Source organism: Pyxicephalus adspersus, chromosome 2, assembly GCF_032062135.1.
Source record: "Pyxicephalus adspersus chromosome 2, UCB_Pads_2.0, whole genome shotgun sequence".
In the NCBI taxonomy this organism is placed as follows: Eukaryota; Metazoa; Chordata; class Amphibia; order Anura; family Pyxicephalidae; genus Pyxicephalus; species Pyxicephalus adspersus.
This window is the reverse complement of record NC_092859.1, coordinates 152,791,782-152,812,519: the sequence shown is the minus strand read 5'-3', so window position 1 is coordinate 152,812,519 and position 20,738 is coordinate 152,791,782. Positions and strand designations below refer to the sequence as shown.

Genomic DNA, 20,738 nt, shown 5'->3' with positions numbered 1-20,738 from the left:
TAGTTTTATTTATTGCCCAAGACCGTAAATTCACAATTGTTAGTTTAGGTGGAAACATAAAATGAAAAACACACAGAGTTTGAGTGCAAAAAATAAATATAAAATTTATTAAAACACCCACAATATTTTAGTTATCAGGAATAATACATTTCACAAACAAGATGCTTGTGAAAATGATAATAAAATACAAGAAAAAAAAATGAAGATTCATACTTGTCATTTTTTTAGGCACCCTAAAAATAATAATAAAAAAAATTACAGAACACAGGGCTGGAAGGAAACGAAAAAAATAAAAAAGATTAAAAAAAAAAAATACAAAACATGAAAAAAAAATGATACAAAATAAAATTATCAGCATCAATTTACTGTACTAGTCATATCTGCAGTTTAATACACAATAATCCTACCGCCTTCAGACATTGTAAAAATCTACCATTCATTGAATCAACCCCCAAAATAAACTGAATTTTCAAGTAACCACAGTCACAAGTTGAGATATCTTCAAGTGTGGCGTACAAGTCCAGCTCCATTGGAGAGGCTTGCAGCCTGTGAATTTAAAGAAATCAAATACATCGACATCTATTATCTAGCTAACTATACTGCATTTATTTATTTATGCCACAAACCCCCCCCCCTAAAAAAAAAAACACCCCTACCCTCCCCAAGTATTCAGTTTAACCCTTTCACAGCTGTGGGAATTGACAATGAACCCCGACACTGAAAAGAATTAATTCCAACACATCAAAAAAGAGAAAAATGGACAAGCCATACCTAAAATGCACATTTTAATTATTATTTATTCTTTTTTTTTATTTTTACATTTTGACAACACTCAGTATAAAGCAACAAAGGTTATGGAACATTGAATGACTGTATCTGTCTGTGTAGAATAATCCCTGAAAACTGTTGTAATGGTGGCAAAATATTTGCTTTAGGCAATGGAAAAGTGGAAAGCCCAGAATTTAACATCAGTTTATAGCACGAGAAACATTCAGAAGATGTCAGAAACCATTATTTGGATTTTTGAGTTCAGATCTGAATATATCCCCAAGGAATATGACCTCCTTTAACTATAGCAATGACCACATTTTCTCAATGCCAAGAATATCACTTCAAGGACATGAAGGCTTTGTAAAGTCAATAACATGTTATTGTTCCATGAACAGTTCCTGCAGACACAATAACCCTATCCCTGATGTGTTTTGCCATGGAATAGGGCTAAATCTTGAAGACATCTCAAGATTTTAGTAGGAGGTGCAGCAGGCAAATTCTAATTCATGGTCCTCATGTATGCAGATTCAGAATCAGATTTTCCGATATCTTAGAAAACCCTCAGACATATGAAAGTGGTACTTCCACCAATTTAACACATACCTGTCTCAAATCATATAAACAGAAAACTGCCCATACATATGATACCTACTACACATGGATTGTAGACAAACAAAGCCTGACAGTGCTTTTCAGTGTTGAGGAGAAACATTTAAACCTACGCAACGCAACAACCCCGCATACACATAAACTGAGCCTTATATTTCATGACGACCGCCCGATACAAGCAACCAATGGGTAAATGGGTAATCCTATGAGGCTACAAAATATTTAAAATAAACAGGCTGATTCAGCTGCCAAGGTATGCATAGCAAAACAATTCTTTTATATCTTAACCCCAATCCAAGTAACAAGTCTGAGGTAGGGTAGATGTAGTGTAAAACAGACACAATCTCATATTTCTGTTCCAAAAAATAAGAATTATCTTGCAAAAGTGCTGGTCACTTATCCACTAAAATTCATCTCAGTAAGGACTGCCATGTTGGGAACTTAAGAAATTTACATCTGAGGTTGCAAACTCAACACCATTCAAAGAAAAAGGAACTCATCTGATCTCAAATATACCAAAGACTTGTTAGTCCATTTCAGCATTCAGCACAAAAACAAGTAACAAATGAAGTAATTCCGAGCTAATTACCGCAGTGGTGCAGAATAACCACTTATTGGGACCGATTTGTTAAAGCTCTTCAAGACTGGAGAAGATAGACCAGTGTTCAACCCAGAAATTTTTTTAAGCCAGGTGGGAAGAAATTGTAGGCAGGTGGTAGCCCCTGTATTGTGACCCAACTCTTAAGTAACCACCCCAAAACAGCGGGGTGGTTGATGAAACGTGCCAGGTAGTATGCCCGGCTAAAAGGGGCTGGGGAGAGCACTGTAGACTATCATGAGAGAACCTGTTGATCCAGCAAACCTGGAATAGATAGAATACATTTGCCAGCTAATAGGAAATGATTTTGAAGAAACCCCATACAGGTTTATTGGATTCCGCCGGTTCCCACATGATAGTGTATCTTCTCTAGTATTAAAGAGCTTTATTTATTCAGACCCTTTGTGTCCAAGTCTGAAAGGGCTTGTGCAGATGGCCAAACGCAGAATGTTCTCGGGTGATTTTAACTTGCATGGTAGATCAGTTTGAGATGTGGTCATTCACCAGCCAATTTTGGTTTCCACAGATGGCCTTGTACACGAGCCCTAAAGCAGGAGCCCCTAAGTACACCAGGTATACAACAGAATGTCAAAGCCATTGGAGACGAAGTATGCCAATCAATCAGAAATTCAATTGTGACATCACTGGTCGGGGTGGCAGTTGTCCCATCGGTGGCTAAATCTTAGCCTGCTTAGCATATAACTGTTCTACCACGGATGGCCAAATATATCTGTGACCAATTAAGCACCAGAAGCTACCAGTTTGTTGCTGCTCTCATTAAAATGCATGATACTCTATAGAATATACCAACGAACACATGAATTACTTGCAATGCAGGGAGTACGGAGGGGTGGAGGTAGTCAACGCCAACCTAACGCCTGCCAACCTCACAGATTCCTTATCTTCAAATATTCCACCCTAAATCACAACGCCGTACAGCTATCAGAGCATTTTTATTTCTTTCTATTTCAGAACTTCTCAGCTATGATATGGCCAGCAAGAAATGTGTCCACACACAGGGGTCAATTTTAGGTTTGTTCTTAGGGGCATAAACATACACTAATCAACATTCTGGAAAAGGATATCTGACTATTTATGTAGAGATAGCATCTAATCAATTCATTCTTGAATAATTGGTTTGGCCCACAGGATGGCTTTGTTTCACAAGACACAATATTAAATAGTTAATTCCATTTTAGGTATGAAAACTCGATATACTGATCATAGGGGGTGATTTTCAAGGAATTCATTTATTGTTTTTTCATATCAATGTGATTTCTGAAGACCATAGGCTTGTTAAGTTTCTCCTAGTATCCATTCCTTTACTAGGGGATACTATGAACTCCATTAATAAAACATGGAGTCAGATATTCCCTCAAAGATTCCCTCGTGGGATTCTTCCAAATCCATGTGTTTCATTGGCACTAATTGATTCCCCACCAGGGAATCTGACATTCCCTGTTTTAAAAATAGAGCCCTATGACATCCTTCTACTCTCAATCTTTGGCTGCCATGGTCCATTACCTGTTTTTAGACAGGTACTAATACATTTTACAAGATTTTGACATTGATAGGCAAAGTACAAGAAATTTTTGCTCATTGCCTGCCAAAAATTCTACCCATGGCAGCCAAGTCATTTGCTATTCGGAATTCTCATTTACAAGGACATGAAATGCCTAAACTTCACCACACCTGACATTCTCTGTCTACTGTACAATATTATTTTATTGTAATTACTCTTAAAATGTTTGTGGCCAATAATATTTGTGACTAAGCATACTAAAATGGAATAAAATATAATAAAGTGTTTGGAAACCCATAAATTAAACGTGCACCATTTTCTTACTTTATTTTTGCAGTTTATAAATTAGTTAAAAATTGTTTAAATCCCCTGAACACTTTTTGTTATTGGGTGACAATGCAATCTAATGGTTTCTGGAGCTGTGCTAGTGTTGTAAGGCCGGTGGTGCACGCTGCAGTTAGGCTGCTCAATTGTTGTCAGTGACGATCTTTCTAATCATTTCCAGCGACAAATGACTGAAAGATGAACAAGCAAGCGCTGTACATACAATGCCGTTCTGTTCTACAGAGAGGGGAGGACGAATGAGCGGAATCCCGCTGCACTCTCATCCTTTGACTTCTATTGTGGTTATTCATGGATCCATCAGGATGACGGCCCGATACAAGCAACCAATAGTTTTGCAGCAAAGTCACCATAGCCTGAGCATGATGAATGAGGCCTATCCTCTACTGGCTTCAAACACCCCTTCTAGGACACATTTATTAGACAACTGGCCAGTCTCTACGTTTGCTTAAGCTTTGCTTCAATCCAACCCAGACTACCGTATTGCATTATGACTAAGCCACATGTTGCCCTATGGCTGGGTACACACGTGCAATAATTGTCGCTGGAAATTATCTTTCACGATCCTTTCCAATGACAAAAAACTGCACGGTGCATGAACAAGCATTGTACATACAGCACCGTTCTGCTCTATGGAGAGTGGAGGAATTACGGAGTGGCACCGGCTGCGTTCTCTCCCCTTTAAACTCATTTTGTTGTCCGTGGATCTGCCAGAACAGTCGCTGGAACGACTGACAACGAGCGCTGTACACATACCAGATTCTCATCTGATATCAGCCCTGAGGCGATTATTGGACGAGAATCATCTGACGTGTGAATGCAGTCTATGTTCCAAAACTGAAGCAAACCAAAGCTGAAGCATGACGTGATGTCCTTACTACATAACCCAAAGCCAGGGAAGGAGAAGGACCAAATGGGTCCTTTATTGAACTTATAGCTCATCAGCCTGGTGAAAAAAAAGCTATTTACAGACTGACTGTTTCATATATTTGACCGCACAGGCCTATTCCCCTGCGTATACCTAATTACCCTAAAATAAAAAATAGTCATTAATAAGCGAGTTATCACTGGATTTACATTCTGGGAGCTATGAACCACCCAATAGGGGGAGCGGCCCATAGCATAGGTGCAACGTTCATTTAGTTTTTTTTTTTTTCCCTGGCACAATCCGGCAACTCTATCCAATCTAGAAGCTATTACATTTACCTCCTTAAAAATCTAGATAGTCTTATTCCAACTTCTTTCATAAAAATACTTTTTTTTCTTTTTATTTAATCATCATTATTTGTAGCACCTGCATTTTCCAGCCCCCCACCCCTAACAAAAAAAAAAAAAAGTTGTTGCTGTAATTGACAGTGTAGCACCACTATTTTGCAATCGTTAATGGGAATTAAAAAAAATACCCCCGCCCCACAAAAATAAAATCTTTACAATGAGCTATCCAAAAAGCACAAAAAGATCATCAACATTACCAAAAAAAAAAAATCAGGCTATTTTGGTCTGCATGACAGCCCCACTGATTTTAATGAAACAGAGAATGCCCCAGAGTCTACCAGCACCATATACACTATGAATAAAATACAAAGAAAATGTGTGTCTATCTATTCACAGTTTTAATTGAATGCAAGATACAGCAGCCCTTTGTTACACAATTTAGACATTTTTGATTGGACTTAAAGTTTGTCTAAAGCCAAAACTTTTATTAGGGTGGAAGGGTTAGCAACCTGGTTAGGGTTTTATTGCTTTACCCCTTCTATTTGTCACCAGGAATAAAAGGGAAATATGCCAATTTTTTTGTTGTCATTGCATCTCTAAAAGGGAAACTTGTTGCAGAGAAACTTGATTTCCTCTCGGGATCCTATTGTTTTTAGAACAGGAAGTGTCTCTTTAGGAGGGGAACACGTCCATCCTGGACCTGGGGAAAAGTAAGTGGCCAGAGCAAAGTTTTCCTTTACATCTTCCAACCTTTTCTAATAAACACTGAACCAACATCACACTGCTAATCCCTGGTCCAGCGAGAAGGCTGGTGATACAGGAAGCTACAAAGGTGAACCCTGAAACAAACCTCCCCAATTTTAGAGATAAGGAAATTTTTAAGCTCAAAGCATGTAGGCAAATGCCCTCCTCAACACCCATATTTCTACCCAAATCTAGCTGGGCAGGCCAACATTTCTTAAAGTGGACCTAAACTCAAAATTTTTACTTTGGGAAAAAAAAGGGTGCAGCACCTCCTCATTCTGTCTTGAAGCCTCCCGGGGGGCTCTTGGCTTGCTCCATCTTCACATGCCCTAAACTCAGTCATGTGCAGGAGCCCTTTTTTCATTAATGGAGGAAAAAATTGCCGATCTCATGCATGTGCAGTGAGTTCAGCAATCTTTTTTTTCACCTACATCATCCAATCCCGCGCAGTGCGACATCGGGTAACGCAGGAAGAACCCGAAAGAAGAGAAATGGAGATGTCAGTGCCAGGCCAAAGACAGATGGCGAGAAGATGCGGGACCCGAGCGAAGAAACCACCCGATGGATATGCTGGATTAAAGGTGTGTTTTTTTTTGTTTTGAGTTTAGTAGCACTTTAAGATTTTTAACATTAAGGGAACCCTGTTGTCTTTAGAACACAAAGCGGAATTTCCCCCAGAAGACAATCCAGTTTTGGCTTTGGATAAACTTTAATTTTACTGCAGCATCAGAACCTGTGCTTAGATAAATATATCATTCATTTAACTAAGAACCTATAAGACAGAAACACAGATGTGTATATAAAGTGGCTTGTCAGAGTCTGATTATCATTCATTTTGGTATAAAAATTATAAGCAGCAAATGGAGAGGAAAAAAAAGTAAAATTCCAATATTCTTAAAAGCTTTCAATGAAGAATAATTTATTCCTATGCCCTTTCACCTGACTCACAATATAAATTTACACAATTCCTTGTTTAGCGATTTAAATTAAGTTTTATAAATATATTTAAAATTTACAAACTGCTGCTTTACAAAGCACTGATTTTGTGATTTCTTTCAAGCAGTCATACCTTCCAACACATCTGTATTACTGCTTTGTAGGTGACAGAATTCTTTGCAAAGCTCGCCCATATTTGACGCATTTCGGTGTCAAAAATGGTGGTTAAAATCTTCTGATAAAACTAATATCACAAGGGATACTGTATCCGTGGTCTAGCCCGCATTACCTTCTGGAAAGAAAAATAAAATCTGCCAGTATAGTTATGGTGGTCTGTCATCTGTGATTCCTAGTAGCTTTAAAAAAAAATATTTCAACAAATTCGGGCTGCAGCTTTTGCACCATTGTTGATCTATAAAAATCCAATAAATATATGTTTCAATGCAATTAAAAATCTATTTTTTTTTTGTGTTGTGTGTGGTAAAAAGTTGCCATGATTTTTACGTGTTTTCTTATCATCTGTTGTACAACAGTAGGTTTTTTTATAAAAAAAATGTAGATATAAATCTTTTTAAGATTAATTGCAAAAAAAAATTATACAGTTAAAGTTCTCTTGCTGAAGGGTTAAGTCCTGGGAGATGTGTACAAATACAGGACTCCCCCGCTGTACACGAATAAAAAAGCACCAAGAATATAGCACCATATATTACAGTGCTGTCAATTAGTTGAGGTACAATGGCCACAATGGCAGCTGTTTTAATCTCATATCCAGCGATTGTATGGTCCCGTAACCTTGGTATAGGCGTAAGAGGATGAAGTGGTAAAAGAGTTTGTTAGGACAGTAGCTGCTTGTCGAGTTGGGGTGATGTCCTTCTTATCGATAGGTGGGGTTTCTGTAGTGGCAGCACCTCCCCACTTTCTCTTTTTCGTCAAGTTCTTGACTTCTTGTTTGATGCCTAACCTGGCTGCTTCCTCTTGCCTTAACCGTGCCCTTTCTGCCAGTTGCTTCATTTTGGCTTCCCACAGCGCCAGTCCATGGTTAGGTTGGTTTAAATTCTTGTGTTGGTAAAAGACCAACGAAATGCGGGTTGGGTGACATCGGTTGGGTTTCTTCAGGGGCGTGGTGGCATGAAGCTCTCTCCGCGCTCATTCAATCAGAATGGAGCCATGGGCTGGAGCTACGGCGACTCCTCCAATATTTTCATCTAGGAAATTGTGCTCACTGTCTGACCACTCTTCCTCCTCATCCTCTTCTTTTTTCACAGGAGTATCCTCCATATTATCGTCTAGACTATATGGATCCCATGCGTCTGATTTTAAAGGGGTAGATGGAGTGGCAGGAGCAGCAAACATATTCCATGACTTGTCCTGCATTCCATTAGGTGTCACACTACACCTATCATTACCAGCAACTGAATTCCAGATCTTTTCCTGTTATGCTGCAGTCTCCCTCATGGCTCGACCACCATTCCAGTTCTTGTCCTGAGCATTTTGTAGGTTAGCAGAACTGTCATTGAGTTTGCATGAGCTCCAAACCTTTACTGGAGTGTTTGAGTCACGCTGCCCCGCCTGAGCGTCATGCCCATATGCTCCCCACTGTTTGTTTTGTCCATGATAGTTCTTCAAGCCATTGGCTCGGGCACCGTAATATTCTCTCTTATCTAGACCATTAGCTAAATTTGCTTTCTCGCTGGCCATATACATGTTTTGAGGACCCTCTGAGTTCGTCCTTTCGGAAGAAGGCATAGCTCCGTTTGCTTTAAAGGGAATGGCCTGATCATTTTTCTGCACTGAGAGATTTAACGCAGGACTCTGAGAATGGACGCTTGGTGGTCTCTGGAATGGATCATATGAGTAATCATTCATAGGCTCCTTCTTAATGACTCTGTTAAAATATGGAGTGGTATCTGCTGGAGCAGGAGTAGTCCGGTGAGGGGTGCTGGTTGATCTGTTGTCTCCTGATATCCCATAATTTTGATCATTTCCATAGCCCTGGCTTATATTTTCCGACCCTGACTGTATTTCAGACTTTTTGTTATTCGTCCACCCGCCAGACTTTGCATCCCCTGAACCATAATTCATATACTGGGAAGGGACCACAGAATTACTGGGAAAGCCGTAATATCCAAAAGAAGGAAGAGCATATTTTGAATGATATCCATTCAAGGAAGGCAGTGTAGGTGGTTGTGCATAGAAAGAATGGTAGGAGTAAACACTGTTCATGCTGTAGGGATCTGAAGGCCTGCAGCTGCCCAACACCGAGTAGCTCTCAACAACTCCATTTGCATTATACTTGAAGGTATTGTAGTGATTGGAAGGCTCCACTTTTATGCAAGGCTTAACCTGTTGCTGGGTCGCACCTATGAAAGGAATGAATTGCTATTAGTATGGTCAAATAAAATACAATCTCAATATACAACAACAAGAAACACCAGGTCATTAAAAAAACAGCAAATATCTATGATTTGCAGTAACCCTCAGCAACTTTATTCCTATTACAGCTAATGCTGTGTATACCAGCTTTAGGCTTGTGCCAATGGTATTAGGTTTAGGTGATTTTAAGATTATTATCAATAAGAGAAAGACAACTCAAGATTCTCCATCCATTGTACCAGTTTGCCAAGCCCTATAATAAACAATATGCAAAAATAGAACAACTGGAAAAAGAGAGCTTTTTGGCAATATTCAATATATTTTATGGAAAATCATAAAATTTGAAAATTAATCCTAGACAAAGCTCAAATGGACTTTAAACATGACAAAGTATGAGATATAAGTATTACAAGACTTTATGAAAGGAGAGCACTTTTCGCCATGTGTTTGACCATTTGGCTTCTTCAGGGGAGCATAGAAACTTTAGGAGGAGTTATAAAAATTCCCAGATGAAGTAAAGGTCAAGGTAGTTTTATTGATTTATCAGATATGATGGTTATGAAGGTTTCAGTAATGACAGGCTGATAAATCAGAACAGCAGCTGGGCCTGAACTGCTGCTTTTAAGATTATACAATTCATTAACAGGTGGATTTTACCAGCAGTTGACTATCCTTTGAACTGCTTTTTACCTGCCTAAGGTAGGTTTTGCTTTATTATAGACTTGTATGGGAATCATTATCCATTTATTAAAAGCCCATTGACACAGATCCCAAATATTGCTCATTGAAAACAGAAAAATAAATGCACAGACATCTGTAACATTACCATAGTGTTCATAGCAGACTGTACCCTGTATTTTCAGGACATAACATACCTGGGTTCTGCTGGTTGATTTTGATGTCTTCTGGCTCCTGCTTGGGCTTATCCGGTGTAGTTAGTTTCTCTTTCTGGAGCTTCTTCTTCTCGGCAGCTGCCCTCTTTGCTTCCAGTTGCCTCTGCCTACAAGACTTGGCGGGCTCGGGAAGCTTACGGACCTCTCGGGGAAAGGAATTTAGCACCTGTAATCCTCCTTTCCTGATCTTTTCATGCTGGCCCTCTTCGCTCCCAAACTCATCTGTACTGCAGACTTTGTAAAGGGGCAGCACATGGAGCTGTTCATCTTCAGCAATCTTACCCACTGTCCTGTTGTCCTCCTTTGTCAGGGTGCAGACCTACAGAGAAGAGAAAGGCAAGGGGGTTTTCTTTGTTCCTTGTCATCTCAACTTTGTTCTTTTGAATGTCACATACATTTTCATGTTATTCTGTCTTTTGGTAACACGTTCTTTTATGAAATGTACACATCGACAAATGTAAATCACATGACTTATGGCAATAAAACATGGAAATGCATGATAGCGAACATCGGGGTATATGGCGCTTAACGATATGCACCTCTGCCAGAAGAAAAATGGCTGATTTTGTAATGGGACATTACAGCAAAGTAGATTTCTCTCCTGTGAATCTATGGTGAAATCTGCTAAATGACCAGTATAGCGGCCTACAGCTTCATTGTGCAAAGTGACCATGTACTGGTATACTGACTAAGGTCATACAACATTAAAGATCTCAAGTAGCTGACATTCAGTCCATTGGTAGACTTTTGTGTCTGTACCCACCAGAGTACAGTAACAGTATAATAATTCTATCTAGCTTGGCCATAGATAAATCCGACTGATTGCCCCTGAGTTTCACAGCACAACTCAAATAAAATTCTGCAGGGCTGCAGGTCACCAGTCAGCAGTTATGAATGTTCAAGCAACCAAGCTGGGATAAGGTATTTATCTGGCCTTGCCTCTTTTTTTTTCATTTTCCCATTTACAATTTCATTTGAACAGCAGGTGTCATTGTTCTTTTTTAAGAGATGCATATCAGTGGTCCCCAACCCCCGGGCTGCAGACCGGTGCCGGTTCGTGGTTGGTGAATTGGGAGACGCAAATGCTAGGAAGTAGAAGTGCCGGCAGCGGTAGCACATGCGTATGTATGTAAGGCCTATACTTCTCTGCCATTCCCAGCACCTGACAGCACACCAGCTCACTTACATTACTCTGCTATGCTTAGCTACTGTGCTGACTGGAGGCAGAGTAGTGTAAGTTGCACATATACTGGGCTGAGGAAAATTTTATACTATGTAACTGGGCCCTGCAGTCAAAAAGGTTGGGGACCACTGATGTATATGGTGTGATTTCTCCTGTTTCAGGCACTTTTTCAGTGTGCCTATCCCAATAACCAAAGGTGCTTGTTAGGGTTCAGGTTAGGACTCTGAGAGCTGGCTTTCTGCAGTGGGGCAAAGTCATGTTGGGATATTAAAGGATCTTCGCCAAACTTTTGCCAAAGTTTTGGGAGCACAAAAAGAATTATTGTATGTTGTAGCATTGACAGTAATGTTTACTGGAAACTCAACATACATTAGCCGTAAAGTAAATGTGGTAGCCATTTGTCCAACTTTGGCCATATGGTGTATGTTTGAGTGATACAACATTAATGATCTCCTTACCACTGTGCAGCCATTGTATAGATTGTGCTGGTCTTTGTGTGCATGGGCACAGAAATCCATGCATGCTGTCACCCCAGAGAACGGACGTCCTTCTTCCAAACCAAGTCGGCAATCTATTGCTACTTCCTCATTGTTGACCTGGGAGAGAGGAACCAAATAGTTTTAGTTTATTGTAATGACATCTCTGATTTCACAAACAATAAACAAATACAAGCAGAAAAAAAATAATTTTCAAGTATGAGAATGGTTTAGACATGGTGGGATGAAGGAGGTTTGTTCCTATTCATCCATACCAGAAAATCAGGATCCTTCAAATGACTAATTAGGCTAAAAATCATATTGAGGAGGAACTAAACCCGCAATACTCACCTATTCTCGTTCTGTCACACCTTCCCTCTTTTTTTTTTCCTGGAGACGATCTTTGGCTGTGCCAAAATTTGACAGCTGGGAGGCGATCAGGCAGGTAAGAACAGTTACAGCAGGGACATTACTTGTCACTATCTGCAGTAACCACCTGCCAAAGTTCAAAGTGGGACTTTAGTTCCACTTTAAAGGTATAACTATTGCAAGTGAAGAATCTCATAAAATTCTTATTTACCATACATAATCTTTACAAATGATATGAACAAATTTAAACTAGAACTGAGTACCTGATTTGTGTAAGCCTGTGGAGCAAGTCTCTTGTAAACTGGGGCAACCCTAGTGGCCAAATTCTGAAAGCTGTCCTTGAGAATCTCCTCCTGAAAAAAAACAGAAATTAAGATGGTTGAATGACCTTTGTTTCATTGAAAGAATATTATTTTTACACAGCATTTATATAGCGCCAACATATTACGCAGCACCATAGGTCCATAGTCCTGTCGCTAGGTTTCCATCCAGATAGTGTCCTGGCTGAGATTCGAACCTAGGAACCAGAGCTGCAAAGGCCAGAGTGATAACCACTAAGCCACCGTGATGTGCATGAATAAATATATTGTCCATTGGCTAAAACACAGCTCCCTTGTCTGCCTTTATGTGCTTTGCATGTTGAAGTTATATGCTGTATATGGTATATAACAGGGAAACAAGAACATAAGAAAAACGTGTTTGCCATTTGTATTATATGTATGTAGTAATTACTATTCTGTGGGCTATATTGTTATACTATTGTTATACATTAACTGTACTTACTGCTCAGCTACAAAAAAGAAGATGAATTCTCAATAGGTTGTACTTTATGCGTGCACATTGTAAACTGCTTTACTAAATAATATTTTTTATGTTTAGCCAGCAGCAGTGTTCATAATATCATTATTGTTCCCAAGGAAATTGTGACCTTTTCTGTGTCAATAATAGAGCTAAACAAATGAGGAGCTTCTTCCACTTTGATATTTGTCATGAATCAGTTTCTATTGTGTTCATTATTAAGTGTCAATTCAGCAGAGAGTAAACTAAAGCTACCCATGTGAAACAAAGATTTTAACTTCCCTGTTTACTACACTAATTAATATAATAAATCACAGGTTTTGATCTTTTCCTGCTTTTTCAACAGTAAACTAAAATGCCAAATAGAAATCCAACCACCAGATAATATCAATACAAGTCTAAAACAGTACATTCGTTTGATTGAGCCAAAAACGTTTATATTTTTATGGCCAGTTTAAATTGTGATATATTTCATATATGTCTGCACAAATTTCTATTCAAAAAATGTCAAGATCTAATTTCTCAACTTTTCAGAGCCACCATTAGCACAAGTAATTAGAACATCCAAGGCATGGTGCCCAAGGCCAATAGGGCACTAATAGTGCACCCTGAGCACAGATACACATAACCTAAATTCATATGAGAAATTAAATGACTATTCACTGCCATAGGATTACACAATTGGCACTTACCTCGTTGGGATTATCCCCAACAAGTCGGAACTTCCTAGGGGTCTTGCTTCGAGCATACTTGCAACCATTAAAGTACATGCTCCAGGAACATCCAAAGGAAAAGGAGGCTCCGCAGGTGTTGGGGTCCTTACCCTGACATGCACAGGTTCGGCTGAAACAGATAACAACATATTTGTAAGGCCAGCAAAGGAACACATGGGAGACTCTTGTCTCTTTTCCTTGGAGCAATTCTTTGAATGCATTTGTAAAAAGAAAATAACTACATTATGTGATTAAGCGATTTGCTAAGAACCACCAGCTTGGTCAATAGAAAACTGACAACTTTCAAAGAAATTTGTAGAGAAAGTTACCCCCACTGCTATTGCAGGGGTTTTTAATTGGTTTAAATGTATGTAATAATGTTTATACTGACCAAGCTCATGACAAGTCACAATTGCTCCTAAAACATTTACACTATAGTAACTTTTTTTTTTTTTGCAGGGCTAAACCACATGAAGTAATCTTCGGTTAGGTCAATTATGGGTAAAATATAGGCTACCCGGTGACTTCAAGCAATACTGATGATTTGTCAGGCTCTGATTTCTTCTTAGTAGTACTGCACAGCGGTTGTGGTGTGATTATGCTCTCTATAGTTGAGATGTTTATATTAGTTCAGTGTTCTCCCCAGCCTCTTTTAGATGGGTGCACCACCCGACACTGAAAAGTTAGGTCATAATACAGGGACCACCACCTGCCTACAGCTTCTTCCCACCCAGCTTAAAAAAAATTCTGGGGAGAATACTGTAGTTATGGTTGATCAAGGACCATGGTAGTCTGCAACCATATGGAAACTGAAAGCTCCAGTTTGTAGCACCCTTGGTCATTATTCGTTTGGAACATATGCTTGTCATAATACCCAATATTCTTATTCAAAGTCAGTGACTCACCCAGTACTGAAGGACAGGTAAGAATGATGGACTTGGCTCATACATGTTCAAGAACATATCAACAATGACAACTCCCATATCTCTGCCCTAAAGGATTGCTTTTTTTTTCCACAACAATATTTCAAATTATATTAGAGATATACTAGTTTCCCCTTTTTTGGACTATTGCATCAAAACACACAAAACTGTCTTGTATGGTCTTTATTTTGTGAAAAAAACTACTTAAAGCATTCTTTTGGAGGTGTAAAGCATTGTATGTAGAGAAGAAATACTTGTCTTTCAGATTTCTTTTTACTGATATGTTGAATAAAAAATAATATGCATGCCATGGTCCTTAGGACAGTTAGGAGCTACATTTATGACCTTCCAAAATCTAACTATACTATTATTATTATATTTTATGGTGATCACCACCAGTCTAAGAGATGCACAGAACAATATTTTTTGAGTTGTTTTTGTATGTCAATGGCCAACGGATGATTAATATTTCTTTTTCATGGTGAAATCTCAGATAATCTGATGAATATCAGCCAATGATTACTCACTCGTCATTCAGGCCGCATCTTCTAGATGTCGGGTTGCCATATTTGGTGATGGTGTCTGTGATGGTGTTATACAGCGAGTCTCCCAAGGCACGAGGAATTCCTTCCCATGCCATGATTAATATAATGATGACAGCATTCTCACAACTGTGACCAGCCCGATGTCGAACCAAAACCAGAAGTTTCTCTTCTTCACTTTGCCTGCGGATGACCTGATCAAAACATGAAAGTAAAATTAGTTTACCATGAATAATGGAAAAACACAGGAATGAGTATTAAAGCAATATTTTTTTATGTCACTGTTAGCATGGCATGTATGATGTATCTCTGGGTACATGTGCATACTTCTGTCAAATGTGGTTGCTGTAAGTAAAAAGGTGCTAAGCAACATTTAAACCAGAACTAAACCCCACTATACTCACCTGTCCCTATTCCGTCGCAGTGCACCGCCATCTTTTTCCTTCTTGCTTCCCACCTTGGGATCTTTTACCAGATGATACAACTCCAGGGCTTTCAGACCAAGCAAGAGCAGGGGGAGCTGGGATTGCTGGATATACTTTTTACAGTTGTCAGTCCCACAGACCAATCAGGCAAATAAGAAGGTTCATTGCAGAAGCGACTTCACCTGGGACAATGACCTGCCTGATCGAACATTTTTAAATATGGAACTTTAATGTTCTGCTTTAATGTTGTTCACATTCACCAGTGTGAGTGTTTAACACTTGACATTCAGGGCGTCTTTTAGAAGTACCTACATTTGACTATAGAAGCATCCTGGGCTGCTAGAGATTAGAGCAGTGGTTCTCGAGCTTTTTTTACGCAGGGAACCCCTGCTATAATTATTAAATCCACAGATCACAGTATATTAGCATGATGGTCAGTATGAAGAATGCCTCTTACATTGCTGGCCATTGATAAGAATGTCAACCTTATAGATAGCCAAAAAGATGATTGGTGTTACTTAAACTGACCTGAGAGTCACAAATTGCTCATTGCTCAAAGAACCCTCAGCAATCTATGGAGGAACCCTGGTTGAGAAACACTGGATTAGAGGAAGACAGAATTTAGGTGAGGGGACCCAACCATTATTATTATTATTTATTATTATACAGTATTTATATAGCGCCATCATATTACGCAGCGCTGTACAAAGTCCATAGTTGTGTCACTAACTGTCCCTCAAATGAGCTCACTATAATTTCTCACATACGGTATGACATGAAATGAAAGGGATGCTTTTATGAGCTGGAAGAGTTTATTAGCGGTGCGGTTTGTATCATTCGGAGGCTGAGCCTGGGAGTAGTGTAAGCAGTGACATTGGCCACCCAGAGATCGGCTCTAAAAATAATGATATAAACAAGCCGTCTTGTCCTCAGTTCACCTCCATCCTGCATGTGAGATTCTGCTTCCTGACAGCCAGGACCGGCATCCGCTCTTAGAAAGCGTACAGGGAATAAACACAAGGAAGAGGGTGGAGGAACAAAGACTCCTCATGTCATCAGCTCCACAAGGGAGGAAAACAGCCGCATACAAATATTTATATCCTTCATATAATTTAAAATGTAGTCTGGTGCATTCTGCTAACAGCAATATTCATATTTACATATAACAACCAATGGGACTTTTAAGGCAATAATCAATTGTCCATTTAAATAAAATCATCATTTATTTAACAAAGATAAAAAGTTTAACAACAGTTTTCAATTAACGATTGCTATATATATATATATATATATATATATATATATATATAGCGCTCAACCCAGAATTTTTTTTAAACCGGATGTGAAGAAATTATTGGTGGGTGGCAGCTCCTGTACTGTGACCTAACTTAAGTAACCACTGAAAAGTGCCGGGTGGTGCACCCGCCTAAAAGGGGCCAGGGAGATCACTGATATATATGTGTACACTTGAGGTTGGATCTGCTTCCATGGGTCATCCTGTTGTCCCCTCTGACTGTTGAGAGAACTTCACCAGATTGTTTATTGTGAATTATTTGAACTACCATGTAATTATTGTGGTTTTTATAATTATGATATTATATACATGAAAAGATTTTTATGTAGTACTATATACACAGGAATGATATTGTATTATAGTAAATGTCTCAGAAAAAATATGTTCTTGATGAAGCGGTATCTGTTCCCGCGAAATGCGTCAAACTAAAACAACTGATTTATTGAGACCATTGTGAAAAGGGTTTAATTGTAAACTGTTGTTAAACTACTTAACTCTGTATAATAAATGTTGATTTTATGTATATTATTATTATTCAATGCCTTAAAAGTCCCATTGGTTGTTGTAATTATGTTGTCTAATTTTGGGATGTTCATTGAGGAAATTTCCAATTGGGGAAACAGATTTGATGGTTAACAGGAACCTTCTGTCAAGTCAAGTTAGTCCTTCCATCCACCGGAGTGGTTTACACCAAATTATATTGAAAAGTGTCCACTTGCCAGGGAATATTGACATAGAATTTTTCAGCTAATGCAAATTGGTTTTGGTAATTTGGTCAGATATATGCTTTCATTACATAGATTATTGTCACCAAATAATCAATTTGTGTCAGGGATATATATTTGGACGAATGGCATTGACGTGTTGCACAGAATTATAACTAAACAAGTTTATGACACCTAAAAAGTAAACCCATAAAACCAACAAGCAGTATATTGCAAGTTGGTTAACCTCAAATTATTTGCAAACCTTAACCAAATTTTTAACCACCAAACCCCAATCTAACCTTTAAAGTTAACCCCTTGACATAAATTCAGTGCTTTATATTCTTTGTCCTTAGCTTAACTCCTAAACCTCATCTGCAACCTAACCTTACATCTAACCTTTAACCTAAGCCCAAAGTCTTTAAGCTCAACCACAACCTAGCCATTACCTAAAACCCAAACCGAAACCCGAACCTGGCCCTCAGCAATCAAAAGGGTCCCAATGTCCCACTGTTGGATATTACATTTCTTAAAATTATAGAGCAGCAAGACGATTAAGATGTGTGACAGCAAATTTGAAGTAAAGAAAAAATTGATAAAAGAAGAAGAAAAGGGCCATCCAGTTTGCTATCATCGTACAGGGTACTTCTAAGACAATAGCATTATTCATCACAACCAGTCATGCTAGGCAATTTTCTATGGTGAAACTAAAAGCCATATTATCTGACTGTTTTTTTAAACACAAAAAAAAAGCAGTGTGAATGACTTTTCCCACGCAGATTGTCATCATATACTCAATCTGCTAAAATATGTATATAACATAAGGTTTTTGTTCCATTGTCCCACGTGCTTTCAGAGGACTCATCACTAAAAGATTTGCTTCTGAACTCTTAGTATTTAAGAGTGTGAATGAAAGCCATACATTAGCTGTATGTATGCATGTATACAGCTCTAGTTAGACTGCCTATTGCCCTTGCACAGTAATTATTTATTTTATTATTACACACTATTTATATAGCGCCAACATATTACCCAGCACTGTACCCAGCACAAAGTCCATAATCATGTCACTAGCTGTTCCTTTAAAAGGGCTCACAATCTAATGTCCCTAAAATAGACATGTGTCATTATCACAGTCCAAGGTCAATTTGGGGGAAACCAATTAGCGCTGCAAAGGCCAAAGTGCTAACCACTGAGCCACCGTGCTGCCCGTAATGATGTGTAATATGGGAACTGAATACCTGTATCCTATTGGACTATCACCAACCAAAAGCAGGATAATTTCTACATTTATGATATACAGTGTGAATGAAAAACATAAGGTGGTGGGTTCCTACCCATTTTGCAATCGGACATCCTCGGGAGCTCTTCCCTTCCCTGCCAGTGTAAATTACTTTTTCAATGCGGATTGCTTTCCCTTTCTCTCCATACCTGCAAAAAAAAAAAATAAAACTTAACTTAAAGTATAAGCTCCGCAATCATTTTCAGCACCTCAGTTTTGTAAATGCAAGAGATGAAGAACAGAGGGCAGGGAAAATAGGCATTTATCATCGAAATACAAAAGTGAGGACAGGGATAAAACAGGAGGTACAAAAGCATACATGATGTTGGGATTAAAAAAAGGAGGGTATGTGATTCAGAGGTAGAGCAGAGGGATCCAGGAGGAGGTAGATACTGGATGTACAGAGGAAAAAGAAAGATGAAGGAGATGGTTATAGGAAAGTGGGATATAGGAGGCAGAAAGGAAACAAAAAGATAAAGGCAATGGAGCAGAGGGATGGATACAGGATGTTGAGAGAGCAGAGGTATAATGGATATGGTAATGGAGCAGAATACAAAAGGTGGGGATGGGGAAGACAGATACAAAAGAGGTAGGGATGGAGCAGAGGACTAAAGGAGTTGTGAGTAAGGAAAAAGGGATACAAGTGCTGGAGATGAAGAAGAAGGTTACAGGACATGGACAAAAAGCAGAGTGATACAGCAAGGTGAAGAAGGAACAGAGCAATTCAAAAGGTAGTAATAAAGAGAAATATAGAAGATGGTGAAAGAGTAGAGGGGTACAGAAGGTGGGGATAGGAACGCCATAAGAAATTTCTGGGCCCCATACTTCGTAAGCTTCCTGGGCCTTCCTCCCCCATGTCCAAATGTTCCCACATTGGATTCAAATAGGAATAGGGGAGGTGATAATAAAGCAGAGACATGCAGGATGTGGGGATGGAGCAGAGGAAGAGAGGAGGTGGTAATAAAGCAGAGGAAGAGAGGAGGTGGTAATAAAGCAGAGGAAGAGAGGAGGTGGTAATAAAGCAGAGGAACAGAGAAGGTGGTAATAAAGCAGAGGAACAGAGAAAGTGGTAATAAAGCAGAGGAAAAGAGGAGGTGGTAATAAAGCATAGACATACAGGAGGTGGGAATGGAGCAGAGGAACAGAGGAGATGGTAATAAAGCAAAAGAGGAAAGGAGGTGGTAATAAAGCAGAGGAAGAGAGGAGGTGGTAATAAAGCAGAGGAAGAGAGGAGGTGGTAATGAAGCAGAAGAACAGAGAAGGTGGTAATAAAGCAGAGACATATAGGAGTTGGGTTTAAAGCAGAGGAACAGAGGAGGTGGTAATAAAGCAGAGACATACAGAAGGTGGGGATGGAGCAGAGGATTAGGTGCTGATACAACAGAGACATACACAAGGTGGGGATGGAGCAGAGATAACCAGGACACTGGACTGAAGCAAAGGGATATAGGAAGCTGGAAAGGAGAAAGACAGGATGGTAGAGAGGGATAAGTAGACAGGAAGTCAGAGGTGGAAATTGTGTCAAAGGTAAATGAGGCTGAAGTAGGATTGAAACAAATAAATACATGAGGCTGGGAATACTGAGAGCTACATAGGACATTCAAGCTCAAGAATAATAGAAAGGGTGCAGGACCAGTTCCATCACATTACTTGAAAATACATTTTTGTCTAATGTGACTCTCTGTGACCATCACAGACTAGGTACATAAAATATGAACAAAGGATATACGTAAAACATAAAAAAAATATATATAATAAAAAAAACAAAACAAATCAAACCATATTTGGCTAAACTAAACAATTTAGTCAAATAGCACATTTAAACATTTAAAAGAGACTAAAGCAAGGCCCACATACCTCTCTTCCATCAATTCTCTGATTGATGCCACTGTTGGTCCAGACCCAAGGTGAGTGTAGTATGGTCCTTCATCCTTCTCATTGATTTGTTCTATAAATAGAGAAAACATGAATTGAGTGAATTATAGGAATTTAAAGGGACATTAAAGGGACATTTTGAATAAAGGGT

At 39.0% G+C, this 20,738-nt stretch overlaps 1 protein-coding gene across 1 annotated transcript in view; it reads right to left on the bottom strand.

The window, feature by feature from the left end:
- Positions 1-4,980: 4,980 nt before the first annotated feature.
- Positions 4,981-20,738, bottom strand: part of TET3 (tet methylcytosine dioxygenase 3) — a 66,274-nt gene continuing 50,516 nt past the window's right edge. Inside the window, 8 exon segments of the mRNA XM_072402782.1 lie at positions 4,981-9,097; positions 9,986-10,322; positions 11,645-11,782; positions 12,295-12,384; positions 13,522-13,672; positions 14,993-15,201; positions 18,768-18,861; positions 20,570-20,660. Coding sequence (XP_072258883.1) covers positions 7,500-9,097; positions 9,986-10,322; positions 11,645-11,782; positions 12,295-12,384; positions 13,522-13,672; positions 14,993-15,201; positions 18,768-18,861; positions 20,570-20,660 — 2,708 coding nt within the window. The 3' untranslated portion in view covers positions 4,981-7,499.